The sequence below is a fragment of the Empidonax traillii genome, unplaced genomic scaffold, assembly GCF_003031625.1.
Source record: "Empidonax traillii isolate 1590-97213 ecotype Southwest subspecies unplaced genomic scaffold, ASM303162v1 scaffold988:size217796, whole genome shotgun sequence".
Lineage (NCBI taxonomy): Eukaryota > Metazoa > Chordata > Aves > Passeriformes > Tyrannidae > Empidonax > Empidonax traillii.
Window position 1 is genome coordinate 202847 of NW_020956181.1, and position 14950 is coordinate 217796.

General features: G+C 39.1%; 1 protein-coding gene across 1 annotated transcript in view; it reads left to right on the top strand.

The window, feature by feature from the left end:
* LOC114067906 (E3 ubiquitin-protein ligase HECW1-like) overlaps positions 1-9505 on the top strand; it is a gene marked incomplete at its 3' end in the record, with an annotated part of 142186 nt that extends 132681 nt beyond the window's left edge. The window contains exon 5 of the mRNA XM_027903661.1: positions 9427-9505. Coding sequence (XP_027759462.1) covers positions 9427-9505 — 79 coding nt within the window. The remainder of the gene's footprint in view (positions 1-9426) is intronic.
* Between the last annotated feature and the right edge of the window lie 5445 nt (positions 9506-14950).

Consider the following 14950-nt stretch of genomic DNA (forward strand, 5'->3'; position numbering starts at 1 on the left):
TTGCAGGATATTGCTTAGCTGTTCCAGAGAGGATAATATTTACAAGCAGTTCTTGCTGTCAGAGTGCTTAAGCACATTAATACTCTGTGTATGGACCTGTCAGGTTTACAGGGTCAATCCTGTTCAGCATTAGGCAGCTGCCTGATGTAAATCTGATCATAAACCCAGATTTTCTTCTTTTTTTTTTTTTTTCTTTGATGATGGTAACATTGGAAAGCACAAAGCTGTTTAGCAACTGCAAGGAGCCTTCTTCCCTGCTAGCTCAACCAGAGTTTGTTTTGAACATTGGGGCTGTAAACTACTGTCCTCCTTTTGTCCACTTTAACCTTGCTGAGAGACTTTTTAGGGCTCAAAGGCTCACTGGCATGAAATAGCATACAGCCTCAGAGCCAGTGTGGGAGCAGTTGGTAAGATATGCTGCAGAAAGTTGCTCCCAGAAGTTGCTATGAATAAAGAAAATGCCTGCTGCTTAGGTGTAGTTCAGCCATCAACCCAGAAACCACAACCCAAAGCCTATCCACATGCATGAGTGATGGTGTTAAAGGATCTGAAAATCTAAGCCTTTATTGAAATGAAGTTGCAAAGAGTGAAGGAAGATCAGAATCTCTAATCAAGCTTTTCCTCTGCTGTCAAAGGGTAACTGACGTTTATTAGGCAGAGCTGTTAAAACCATTAAAAAACTGAATCTAATAAAAATTTGGAAAAAAAAAAGATATTGGACTCTGCAGGAGATACTGATTTGTTGCCTCAGTCCTTGATTTTGTTTTAATTGGAAGTGTTTGCTCTTAACATCCTGATTGTAGATTCTGGTTATGCTGAAGAAGCGTTCTGCATGCATAGGGTCAGTTGGGGAACATGAAATAACTTCCTGCTGGCGTGGAGACATACACTTGGTAGGTACTCTCATTGGATGTCCTCTTGTCATAAGCCTGTTGAAAGTTGCCTTCTGGTGATACTAAACCACGGGATTTTTTTCCAGTGATTTTTTTTTGTCTGCCAGGGTTTGTTATCTAGAATTTGCTGAAAGAATTTGTAACATTTTCAATGGGAAAGAACAATTGTTTACTCACTTCCTTGCTACCTTTTTTAAGAGTTTCTAGAACAGGATTTTTTGGAATTAAAAACTTGTGTCTCCTGTTAATAAATGAAGTAATCAATAAACACTGCTGCAAGATGAAACAAAAGGAGCTTTCTGCAGTCAGAGGGCAATTACTATCTGCCCACAGAAGGCCAAATCTCTACTTAATTAGGGAATAGCACTGAGGAGGTGGTGTGTTACAAGGCTAAATGCCTCTGACCATGGCACATGGGGAAGCCTCTGTGTGTGTGTGTGGTCATAATCCTTCAGGGATGTGAGCTGGCTGCAGAGAGCCCAGCAGGAGCTAGGCTGCTGCTGGAGAAGCTGCCTGCTGTTTGGAGGCACCTGATAAAAAAATACTACGGTGCCAGCACAATGGCTTAACAAGCTAACAGGATAAGTGGAATATATTGCACTCGAGAGCTGGATAATTCTGTTAACAGAGTGGGGGTTGCAGCTGAAGCACTGCCACTAATTAGGGGTAGATTTTCAAAGTGGTGCCCCCGGGATTATAGCCATAATTCTGTCAGTGGCAGTCATGGAGCTCAGATCTGCGTTTGCTGCCTTCAGAATTCGCCCCTTACACCCCCCAAAGCCCTTTCTTCACTGAAGAAGTCAAGTGATGGAGTGAAAGGAAGCACATAGTCAGTCTGTGTGGGAATAGTCATCCATTTGCAGATCTGCTGAGGAATTCCTTCTCTAAAGAAGATGGTAGAATATGAAGTGTGAACTTGTGATGGTGTCTGATACTCTCCTCCTGTGATAAGAAACTTCACTGCTGAGCTGTGGAAAGTGTAAGCCTTTTTCCACATGTTCTAAAGAGTTGTCCAAATGTTAAGCATTCAGTGAATCAAGAGGGCAACAGCAAAAGCCAACAGAAATAGGTTAGGGGAGAAAAATTTTTGGACTAATTGTTCTGAACTGCTCTGGCATGTACACACAGGTCTGTTAAAACAGTAGCTCCAAGCTGGTTTAAACTAATATTAGCAAAGCTGTGCAGAGTGGAAGCTGGCACTCTGGCCCTGCGGTGTGCTGGGCAGTTTTGGACCTGTCTTACATGTCAGATGAACTAGGGGATAAAAGCAGATGGAAGGGCACAGGAAATAGGGTATCAGCTTCTTCTTGAATTCAAGCTATTAACCTTATTTATTTTGCATTAAATCAGCTCGCAAGTTTGGTGGTCTTGAGAAGCAGAAAACAGAGAACTGGAGCTTGAAGTGCACATAGTGCAGGCAGTGACTCAACAGCCTTTTCCCCCAGCACTGCAACACCCCATCTTTAGCTCGGACACATCTAGCAATACTTTTTCTGTTTCCTGATTCAAAGTTGGGGGCTGAGATGAGGTCGTTTTCCACTTTTTCTTTGAATTAAGCACAGGTTACAGCCTTCCTTTTTCTCAGTGCTCTGATCTGCTGCCTTTCATCCCCAGAGCCAGTGCGTACAAACAGAAAACGTTGCGCTGCTTCACGTTGATTGTTCCTAGTTTTCTTTCGCTGTAGGCTTCCATCTTCAATACACCTATGGATGGTACCGCTGGGAAGTGTGAGCCCTTCTGAATACTTTGTTATGTTTTTAGATCTGCTTTTTTAAAGACAAACTCTTGTGAATAGATAGCTAGAGCTTTGCCAGTTTACAGTACTAATTAATCTGCAATAGATATTGCTGTATTGCAATCTGTGCTCTCAGTGGAAAACATTCTAGGTTTTTAATTAGCACCTTGTAAAATCGAAACTTGATTGGATTGAGCTTTAGGTCGTGTCCATGATGTTCACCATGTAAGTCAACAAGAGCAAACAGGTAGTGCAGCACTGGTTTTCATGTCACTGCAATTTCCTGTTTAAATGTAAGAAATACTGGCTTATGTGAGATCACTGATATAAGTTATGGTCATTAAATGCTGCCCTTCTTTCGCAGCAGAAGCTACTGGTACAGAAGTACTTTGGCTCTCAGTAAAGAGGAAGATTACTTAATCTGGAAGTTTCTTTTGCTTATGGGAAAATTTGCTTAGCTTTGTTGAATCTTTTCATATGGGCACAGGGGGCAAAAATGTCCTTCTGGAGTGGAAAGTGTGTCACAGAACACTTAAGGCTAAGACATAACAGTGTTTTCCTGTGCTGTGTGTGGGAAAAGGAGTAAGTGCTTGTATTTGTCAGCTATGCGTGTCTAGCTGTGGTAGATGCATGCAATAAAATCCCATTTATCCTGTTCCATATCAGCAGGACTTTAAAAATACTGCACTTGGGCTGCACAGTAGACAAACATGCTAAAGGGAGCTTAATGCTGCAAAGCGTGTTTTGCCAGCATGCTGCACTGTTGCTGGTGGCTGTGGCGTCTAAAAGCAGATCTTCTCCTACAGCACCTACAGGTAAACACAGTTACAGTTTATTCCAGACCTGCATTCACACTGTACCTGCGTCCAAAAGTATTGGCCTCATGATAACCTAGAGCAACAGGGAGGCTGAATAGGGGCGCCCTAAGTGTGCCCTGTAAGCTACTTCATTTTCATGACCAAGACAGTTGTCCTTGTTACTCTTCCATGTATTTAGGTAGACTACTGAACAGAAAGGGATTTTAGGAGACACTTCTAATTAGTTGTGAAGTTGTGAGAGTCTCTGCTCAGACAAATTTTTGGTGGTGCACTTGGAATTTCGTCACAGCGAGAGCCGATGGACTGTAATATTCTGGGATTTCTCAGGGTTTATTTTATTCTTTTTCTGTAACACATACCATGGCTAAAGAGGGAAGGAGTCTCAAGGGCTCCGTTTGCTGGTGTGAAGCCTGCCTCCTTTCTCGTTCAGGGTCACTTAACTTCCTTCTAGCATTTGCAGGAACTACTCACAAGGAAAAGTGATACTAGGACAAGACTATTATTTTTAGCTTTCGCTCATCTCCTTCTTTCTTCTCTGTGCTGTAAAAATGGAAAGCACTACCAAACCTGGACTTTTTTTTGAGCTTAGCAAGGCCCCAGAGGCTTGGATCTGACCTCAAATACCTTCCCGTGTTTCACAGATAGCTATCACAGGCCTTGGCAGTCATCTTTTGCCATTCTTCAGAGGTCGGGAAACTCTGTAGCAGAAAAGAAGATGATTTTACAGTGTATGTTTACTGCAGAATATTTTGAAGAAGTACTGATACCTCTCTTACTGTCTGAATATATGTGCTCCCGCCAGTGGCAATGATGCTGGCTCCAGTTACATTCAAGGAAAGCAAAAGGAGGTTTGAATCCAGTTCAGGAAGCCTTTGGTTTTCTGAGAGAGATTCAACTAGGCTTGAAGTTGCAGCTCATGTCCCGTCTCTTCATGTCTAGATGTAACAGAGCGTGTAGTAAAAGTATATTCATTCAATTTTGTATCAGCAGGACTTGTAAACTAATTAGGTTGGGCTGCACAACTGAAAATATTAAACTAATTCAGACTGAGCTCTCACTTCAAGGCCATAAAAAGGCAGAAAAGTTATTGAGGGAAAATCACATTTGTTCCTTTTCATGTGAAGGACTTCAAGTCCATAGAACGTCAAGTGACAAGATGAATGTTGTCTTTCCGTCAACTAACTATAGTTTAAGTGGCAGTTGAGACGATAGAGGGGTTTTTGCCTCCTGATGACTAAATTCAAGGTTTACTTATAGTGACAAAACTCCCAGTGTGATTATATTGCAGCCACTGAAATCAGTCTGGATTTCTTTCGTGATAAATGGCAAGCAGGAACAGTATGACCTGTACCTGTTCCCATCCCAGGCCTCAAGATGCTGTGGAACTGAGTTGGTGTGGTGGCTGGCGAGCATTGGTAATCACTCACCCTCTTTGTGCCCTGCCCTGCATCAAGTGCAGCCTTGTCCTCACCACTGGAGACAGTCTGGTATTGCATCAGAAAACAGTGAATCTGAACTGCAGCAATTAGCTCTTTTTATTTTCCGAAAAGCAGATTTAATCTTGGGAGATTTTTCTCTCTTCCTCCCTTGGTGCTCCTTCTGACTTCTCAAAATGCCGATAATTAAAGTATAATCGCTATCACGGCCTTCCTATTATCGTTCCCTGAGTATGCCCATGTTTAATCCTTCCGTTCTTTGAGAGAGGGTGTCTACCTACTCTTGAGCTTTCTCTGACCTGTGCCAAGGATAAATGCATCTCTCGCTCAGCCTTTCTGCCACGCTTTACCTTTCTCATCTGCTGGACAGGAAGAAAATTGGAAAAGCTTCAAAAAAGTGTGGGTGTTTCATATTGCTAAGGTCAAGTGCTAGACATTATCAAAGTGACTGGCATTTGGATGTGGTGTTGCATCTCAGACAGCTACGCTGGGGTCTGCTGCTGATTATATAACTCATGTATGCAGCAAGATTGGCTTTTTGTTCACCCTTTTTTGTTTTATAAGTTAGAATTAAAAGGATATTTTATACAACAAATTCTTAAATTTACATAATATTACATTAAAAGTTAGTTTATAAAAATATAAGATGTATATATATGTATTTGAAAATGAGTAATCTTGTGATTAAAAAATTTTTTATAATTAAGCAATGATAATACATAATAGAAATTAATCAGCAAATAAGAAAACAAGTTGTAAAGAATAACAACAACAGTAGAAATTTAATAACGAATAAAGATAAAACTAGAATTTTTGGATGGTGTGATGAGATTGACTTTAAAGATGTTATTGTTTGGTTTGATTAATTTTTTTTTTTTTTGGAAGAGATTATTTTTATTTATGACAACTCTTCAGTGGACAAAATTTTACATTTTGTATGACATAGAGTCAAATTATTTTTCTCTTCTCATTAGGATGTTTAGATGGTTAAGTTTCTGGCAAATTATTAGTCAATTAAATTTTACAGTGGGGGCATCTGTGTCTATTGTGACTTGTAGTACTAAACATGAAATTATAATAACCTGGGAAAACAAGAACTTGGTATACCTTTAAACTTTTTGATACCTCACAGGCTTTCAAGCTATCACACACTCACACTTTCTCACTTCATTCACTTCCTTTCACTCACACAAACACACACTTGAATTTACTTTGCAAGGGTGATAAGTGAAATTTGATAAACTACAAATTATAATATTCATTTTTGTACGAAAACCCAAGACATGCATGTTTTTAAAGTAACTGTATGTTTATAAGACTAAAAAGTGTAACAAAAACAACAAAAAAATTGTTAAAGACAAAAGATAAAAGAAGTAGTTATAGACATCTCTATTCCCCCTTTTCTCTTTATAAAAGGGAGTGGAATATGAAACAATGTTTGGCAAAATGTTAGTAAGAGATGCTAATAAGATGTTATATTTTATCTTTGTTTTAGGTAATGTTTTATGAACTTGTTCTAGTGTTATTATGTTTAAGGACTTTAGTATAAGTATAGAAAGTAAGGATTAAATAATAAAATCAGAAGTAAAGTCCTTATACAAAAATGATTACTTACATATAAAGTAATACACAAGAAATGAGTACTTAAATGTATAAAATTATATAATTAAAAATCAGTATTTGCTGTGCAATTCATTACTGTTGTAATATGAATGTGCTGTTATTTTTCGAATGTCGACGTTGTTCTCCTTCCTGTATATAAAAAACTCAACAAAGGCGGTATTAACAAAATATATGAAACATAATTATTATTAAAGTTAAACTTAAAAGAGTAGCTGCAAAATTATAGTGTAGTCATGACTGCATTTTGAGTACTCAAATTATTAGCATGCTTCAAAAAATAGTCTATAGGTAAAACTATTTACAAACATTACGACCCTTCACTGCTATTTTCAGAGGTAGATGTTTTTTGTTGCCTGCGCATTAAGTCGTGGTTGAACGAGGAGTTTGTTGCCGAGTTTTATGACGCCTCCTTTTCTTTTGTGTAGTGTGACCGTTACGATGACATACAGTCACAGTGTCTATTAAAGATGTTTCTTCATCATCTTTACCCCTTTCAGTTGGTAAATTAGGGGTTTGATTGAAGAGCAATGGCTTGTAACTGAGGATTTAAATTGGAACGTATATCTGTTGTTAAAGCAGAGTTAGTGTGCCAGTTAGTGATTTCTTGCGAAGGCCTTGCTGCGTCGGCAGATGTCTGCTGGGCGGCGCCATTTTGTCGGATGTTTGCGTTATGGATGGCGGCCATTTTGAAGCTCGGGGGTTTCCGGGGTAAAGGTGATGACGTTAGTCGCGGAGGAGGGGAAAGGTGACGTGTAGGTAGGTGGGTACGCGCCTTCCCGCGCTTGATCTCTCGCGCCACTCCCTCTGCTGTCATCTGGCCCGCAAAATTCTTCCCGCCGCCTTCATCGTCGCCATTTTGCGTGCAGTGGTTTTCGCCCTCAGTGCTGCCCGCCATTTTAGGTGGTTGTGCCGTGAGGCGTACCTGTGAGGGACCTCCGCCATTTTGAGAGTGGTTATATGCAGCAGAGACTCCAGCACCGTTTTGCAAATTGCTATCATTGAGAACAGTCACATTTATTTAATTGCTTCTGGTACAATTCTGCGGTTGTTTTTAGGGTCTCTTCCCTTTGTACCATTTGTTTCACAGTCTTTTTAAGTATTATGAAGACTGTGGTCCAAGCTTGCAAAGCTTTCACCGCATGACTGTCCCCAGCAATAATAGCATTTGTTAGTGCAGATCCGATTTTTGCCCATTCCAAGTATATTATGATCTCTGGAACCGGGTTTGTGTTTTTATGAATCCATTTTACGAAAACTTTCAGAGAGCTTTTGTTTAAAGGATAACTTTTTCTTCTGATTAAGTTCTTCAAATATTCGTACATTTTAAGTTCCCTTCCCTTGAAGGGCTAGCTCCCATTTTTGTACTTTCTATTTTTCTAGTTTTTGTTGTAGTTTTTCGATTTTTCTGTGTTTTTCTTTTTTAGTGTGGGGTATTGGAGACGGGGTAGGAGGGCAGGGAATGCCCCAGACGCTCACCTCTCCTGACGAAATGCCTGCTAAAGGTTACTGAGTTCTTGCCATAAAATTCTAGCAATCACATATATTCTGTTCTAAATGTGTCTCTGTCCGGAAATCAGTAGTGGCTTCAATAAGTTTATTGAAACTTACTTAGCTGAGAAGACAGAAAGTACAATGGCAACTAAATAGCTGTGATCCAATAGGGATATTTATATTGAAATTTACTCATAATCTCACTCTACTCAGTACCTTTTATCCCATTTAGATAGTCTAGAAGAAACAAAATGATTATGGCAGAAAGTCAAGTGCAGCAGAGCCCATTATTTTATAATTATGTCTAAATTCTACCTGTATGTTTTTGATCTAGGCCTCATTTGTGTCTTAACCTGACAGTTGTGTTGTTTAATCCCTGCTAGCTGGGCTGCAGTGCCCTCTTACATTGCACTCTCTGGGGGCAGAGACCAGCTTGCTTTTTAAGTTAAGCTCGACTACACAATTATTTAATATACCGAGCAATGAGTCACAGCTGAGTGGGACTTCAGTTACTCTTTCCTGACAGAAATTGGAATTTCACTGCATAAATGCCTTTTTTTCTTTTTTGGCTGACAACTGAATGGCAAGAGTGGCGAGGAGCTGCTGCTTCCTGGGGGCAGAGCAGCATTTGGTTTGACTCCAGAGTCAATGGGAGGCAGTACTAGCAGCACCACCTCCCTGCTGAACTTGGAGCCTGACACCCGAGGGCGCATCTCCCCTGCCCTGTTCGGGGTCTCAGCTGTGAAAACTGCTGATGGTGGGTTTCTGCTGATGCCCCAGACACTGGCTCAGAGGCATTCTTGCTTTCTCCAGTTCTGATCACAGCCAGAGGGCAGCTTGGGTCCTAATTTGCAGAACAGCAGCTCACCAATAAACTTGCTGAACCAAAGACTGACATTAAAACCTAAACTGTGGAGTACAAACAGTCATCTATCAATTTTTAATTTCTTTTGTTTTGTCAGATCACCCTCAATGCTTATTGTTATCAGAATTCACAGCTAGTTTTTGTGCAGGGTATTAGTAATCTCTCAGAAGTCCTTCTTTTATGTATGCAATTAGCTTTCTGGAACAAGATTTTTCTACACAAGTAATAGAGGTTATAAAGATGGAAGTTGTTTTAAGAGTTGATAGCTACATTTCCATCCTTACCCTGATTAATAAGTAGTTCCTTTTTGGGTGATGAACTGCTATGTTCGAATTGCAGTATTTTTTCATCATTCTTTTTTCTAAGGAAAAGATTCCAGGAAGGAATGACTTAGGCCCATAATGGTTAAATGATTACCTAGACAAAAACACTGTTTTGATCCCTGGTCCTTAATTGATTCTTAGTTGGAAAACTAAGATTCTGCAAAAAAAAGACAGTTAGTAAACAATTTCTCTGTTCGAGAGTTGTTGGAGACTACCCTTTCTCACCATTATTTGTCTTCCAGCAGATTTTTAAAAGCATCACCAATGAAGACTCAATCCAGGGACAAGGAAGTCGGAGACTGATAAGTTTTTCATTGTCAGGTAAGTCAGTGCTGATGGGAAAGTTTTAAGCCCAAAGAGTTGGAGACTGGAGTTTTTAAAACCTTTCATGTGTGGTAGTTATGTGTATGTGTATATTTATATATGGGTTTTTATCTGCTGCTCTAGAAGTGATGCTGAGACAGAGAATTAACATCTGTGGTTATTGCCACACTCTCTTCTTTCAGTGAGAGTTGTGCACTGAAGTGTCTTGTTCAAGTGGAGTTTTGGGGCCAGATTAGGTTTTTCTGTTCACAATTAAATATGTAGGTCAGGGAAAGCAAGATCAAAGGCATGTGCTTTACTTGGAGAGTACAGTGTGGTTTGTGGTAGTAAAGAGTTACCCTAGGTCAAAAGTTTTACAAGCATAGGCCTTTCTGTGTAAAGTCCTACACTTAGACAAGTTATCTCATTATATGATTAGTCTTGACCATATGATTTATTTCAAGGTTCCTTCTACTAAGCACACAAGTTAGTGTGCAAATAAGGTATCCAGTGTGGTTCTTGAGAGGCTGTATATGGCAAGTTACACTGGTATTAGGTGGGGCTGTTTTAACACATCACATATTTTTGTGGCATCCGCCCATTTGTCAATAAAACCATGGGTTTAGCTCAAGAGAAATACAGAAGTAGAGTTACATGTTTTAATGTTCTTTATTAATCTTATACAGGTATTTGAAAGGCTTTGATAAAGAAATTTGGCAATTATTTCACCAAAATCTGTGCTATCAAAATAGTTCCATTTCAGTCTTTCTGAAATTAACAGATTAACATATCACAAGGATTTATTTATTACCTTCTCAGTCAATACCACAACAACAAAATGTTTTCTCACTCAAAGCAAAGTTGTTGCTATTCCTATATCTGTTATGCTGACTAATAGAATACAAATCAATCCAGACCTTCCAGAGGCATCATCAGGAACTGGGATTCCTTTCCATTTGCACTACTGTCTCAGCAATAACTTCTCTACTGACTTGTATAGACTTTTCCTTTTCACTGTCTATACTGTGGTATATTGTCATCTTCAGTATCATTACTTAAAAGCTATTTTTCCAAATTACGGTTGATTTAATGGCAATTAGAAAAAAAGTGTCAGACCATCAGTGTGACTGGGGACCATTGCATGAAGGGCTGCACCACCACAGGGCCATCATGCCTTAAGCAGTCTGTCATGTAAAGAATGCAAAAAGAGAGCTATGTCTTCCACCATATCACTTTTTAAAGAAAAAAACTATTAGAATGGGAGAGAAAAATGTTGAAGTAGGCCAAATTCCATGAAATGCTGAACAACATCAGTGCATTTCAGCAGACTTTTATTGCTTGCTGTACTGCCAAGGCTCCAGTCAGACCCTATATGGAAATGAACTGTGCAGGAACAGGTGGTTTTTTTTCTAAAAACTTGGTGACAAAATGCTGTCTTCTTTCTGAAAGTGCTTCTTTATAGAGTATTTGGTTGGACAAAATCCAACTGGTTTCATGGGAGGTTTTGCTTGAGAAAAGATTTCTGGATTGAATAAAAATATGAAATAATGAAACAAGTGTAAAACAATCCTTTAAGGCCCAAGAAGATGGCTAACTTCTTGAGAATGGAAATAGCAGAGAGTTCACATTATATCACTAGGAGGGATTTTTCCTTCATGTTTCCTGCTTTGGAGACTGGAAGTTTGTCCTGTGAAGGGTTAGTTCAGAGTAATATGTTCACTAGCAACACTGATCTCAAAGAAGCTAAATTCCTGCAATTAAGTACTTTTTATGATGACAGTATTATTGTAGCTTTCATTATTTAAAATACCAAGAGAAGTACTTTAAGTCTAGATTGAAAAAAAAAAAAAAGTCTTTATGGAAAGCTATGCAGTCCACTTTGCATTTATTTTTCTACATGCCTTTTCTGCTATCAGTGAATGTCACACTTCTGATAAGGTGGCTGAAAGTGTCAGAGCTCTCTTGCATGAAGTATGGAAAGAAGAAATGTGCTAAGCTCCCTGAGATGTGTGAGCTACTTCACTGAAGGTTCATGGTTCAGCAGTGTAACAAATTTGCTGAAAGCCCTTAAAACCAGTCTTGTTGGCTGGTATATTTGGAAAGTGTTATCATGAGGTTTGCATGATATGCCTCCTAGCTCTATGTAAGTTTTTTTCAGGCTTTAATATTTCACATATCTCATGTGTTTGCACACTTTATTTATAAGTGTTCTTGTAGAAAAAGTGACCAGAAGATTTGAATATCCCACAAAGATTCAGGCATTTATCCTCTTCACACCACTCTGAGAATGCTGTTAGTTGTTTCTGTGTGTCTTTCAGATCAGGTATTCAGGTAGTATCAGTTGTCAGTTTAAAGAAGTCAGAGTATAAATTATAACTGAAAATAGTATAAGGTCCACTAAGGGTCATTATGACAGTAGTTGTTACCATGAAATGTTTGTTCAGAATGCAGATATATAATGCACTTTATCTTCCAACAATTTTTTGAAATCCTAGTGACTGATTTTATAACAGGAGTTCTAGCCACTAAATTTTGTTTAATAGTGTTATGAACCTGCTGCCTCTTCTGCCTTCTCCAGCTCAAGCCAACTTGCCCAGATGTAATCTCAATAAACCTGACAAACTAACCCCTTGACTTTTTCTTACCTGTTGGATCTTGTGTGAAGGTGAGGTGACTTTCTGCCACTCCCAGTACACCTGTGCCTGCAAAGTAGTGCTGTGCTCCAGGCTAAGTTTGAAAGGCATTAAAAGGCTTCGAATTCAGCCACTCTGTTATCCTGTTTAACACAGGCCACCTTGCTCCATGGTGTGGAGCTTTGGGCGAGTTTGGCTCAGACATATCTTACACACAGGCTGTAGTCTGGAGCTGAGGATACCGTGAGATGGTGCTTTGTTCCAGTGGTTAACCGCTTGCAGGGATTAAAAACTCCCACTTGCTGTGATAAGCTGTTCACTTTAGCTGTTCAGACTTTTTCTGTTTTCCTTCTTGATGTAGACAATTAAAAATGGAGCCTGTCTTTCAGCCATTTTTGAATAATTAATTTCTCTACTCCTTTTCGTTTATTAATAGACCTGTTTTCTTTCTAATACCTCTGCTGCCCTTTCCTTACAAAGATGAGAATCCTTCTGTTTTTGTTTGTAGCATTTACAGCTAAAAGAAAATATTTTCTCTTTTTCTACTGTCTTTAATATTTTGCCTGCCAGCCCTGTGACAGAAATGTTTTGGTTTATCGATCCACTTAATCTTTTTTTTTTTATTAAATCTCAGACCATTAAACACCTCCTTGTGCAACTACACCAGCCTTTTTTTTTTTTACATTCTATTTTAAAAGGAAAGTGAAATCTGTCAGTAGATCTGTAGATTTCTGAGAGTAGGAAGGACTTTAATTATCTGATTTAACCTCTTGCATATCACCAATTGCAGAATCTCATTCAGTAACTGATAAAGTCAGTCATCTACTGTAGTTTATGTAGTATGTTTCTCAATTCCCCTGCATTAGTTTGCAGTGTTGGATTTTAAGACTTCCTATCATGGCACATTACTGTTTGTTTCCTAAAATTCCTTAATATTTGCCTCTTGAAATCTGATACCAGATGCAACACTTCTGTGAATCCATGCTCACTTTCCTTATGGTAAATTTTAATATCATATACTGCTGCATGAGTCAAATTGGCATTTCATACAACTGAAAGGTTGTTACACTGATAGTAGCTAAAATAGTTTCCTCTTGCTTTAAAAGAGAGGCAGTATCTACGTGCCTCCTGTTGAATCTTGAGCAAGCAGAGTTTTTTTTCGTTCCTTCTTTTGAATCCACAGCTATGACGTGGGTAGCTCAGGCCAGTAGATGAACTGCTACCCTCTAAGACAGGTCCTACTTGTTCTGTCCAAATTCTGCAAAGGAAACACTCCACAAAAGAAACACTGATGTATCAGCACCCTGGCAATTACCTTCCCTCACTGGTAGTCAATTCAGATACCAGTCCTGTTCAAGTACATTTTTTCGGTGTCAGAACCCGAGCTGACAGCTCTTTGGGAATTTACAAAGGAAATCTGAAGAGAAATGTTGGAGCTGTCCACTAACATCCTAATTAGCAACTCTCTTGTGGTGATAGACTATGAAGATGGCTTACTGTGCTTTGATACATGAACTATCAGGATCTCAGTAAGATGGCAGTATTTTTTGCTTTCTGCCATTAATGAGCAGATCATAGAGAGAATAAATTCCTCTTTGGTATTCATCAAGCTAGATCATAATCTAAATTGACTGTGGTCGTTCCAGTGACGCTTGGTTCTTTCCAGTGTCCTGTTAACTCCACTAGTTCTGGTTTTAGATATGTTCTGGGCAAGTTTGGACGAACTGAAGATGTCTTCATATGCTCAAAGGGTTGGGTGATTCATGAGGAATATGTCTGTTTCCTGGTCCTGAGATGATGAGGCTAGCATGCTAAATAGGAAAAATGTGAATTTGGAGAGTTGACCGTAAAATTCGTAGGGCTTAATAACGTCTGCCCCAAGTGTCAGTATAGATAGCTTGAAGACATTGGTAGTCATCAGCTGGATGGTGCTTGGAATCACAAAGGATATTCAGTACTTGGCATTTGCTGGATGGAATTTGCCAACTGTTTTTGAATATCAATATCAGTTTCTCAAAACTAATAGCTCTGCTACTTACTAGTCTTTGACCCTTCTGCTGGTTTGGAGACTCTGGCTTTTTTATTTCAGTACGGTAAAATACACACCATCAAGAGACTAGAGGGAGTTGTTCTTGAGACACATTTATAAACTGCACAGAATAGCCTCATGTATTGATTCTAGGAAAGTTCTTCCACAGCTGTTGGCAAAGTCTTCTCATCTGCTGGGGAGAATAACTTCCAGCTTCCTTTACTTACTTCTGACATCTTGATGACCAGACTAAATGCAGTCAATTTAGAAAATGGACTGCTCCAGAGTCCGGTTCTCTCTCTCTAGTTCTCCATCCTTTTCTGTTGTGGCCCTATGTGGAGTTTGGGTCTGGACAAGTACCTTGCTATGTCTGCAGGTGTATATATACATATCTATAGTATTACATTTCAGTAATACTGTAGAATTACTGTATCATTACAGTAGTTTTGGTCAATACTGTTGGAGAATCTCTGTGCTGAGCATGACAAAATGTGACTCACAAGCCTAAGTCATGCTTCTTCCCCGACCTTTTGAAAGCTTAATCACTTGTGTTGAGGCAAAATCAAACGTGGCAAAACACAGATGTGCTGTAGCTATGTTTGTTGGAATGGGCATCCCTGTCCGGTTCCAGTAAATACATACCAGTTTCCAGTTAGCAAAAAAAAATAGACTGTCCATCACTGTCTAGTCACTAAAGTTTTTGATGCTATATAACCTCTTTCACACTGAAGTGTGATTTATGACTAAGTGGGAAACTGACATATGGTGTATTAATAACTTTTTTTTTTTTTTTTTTTAAAG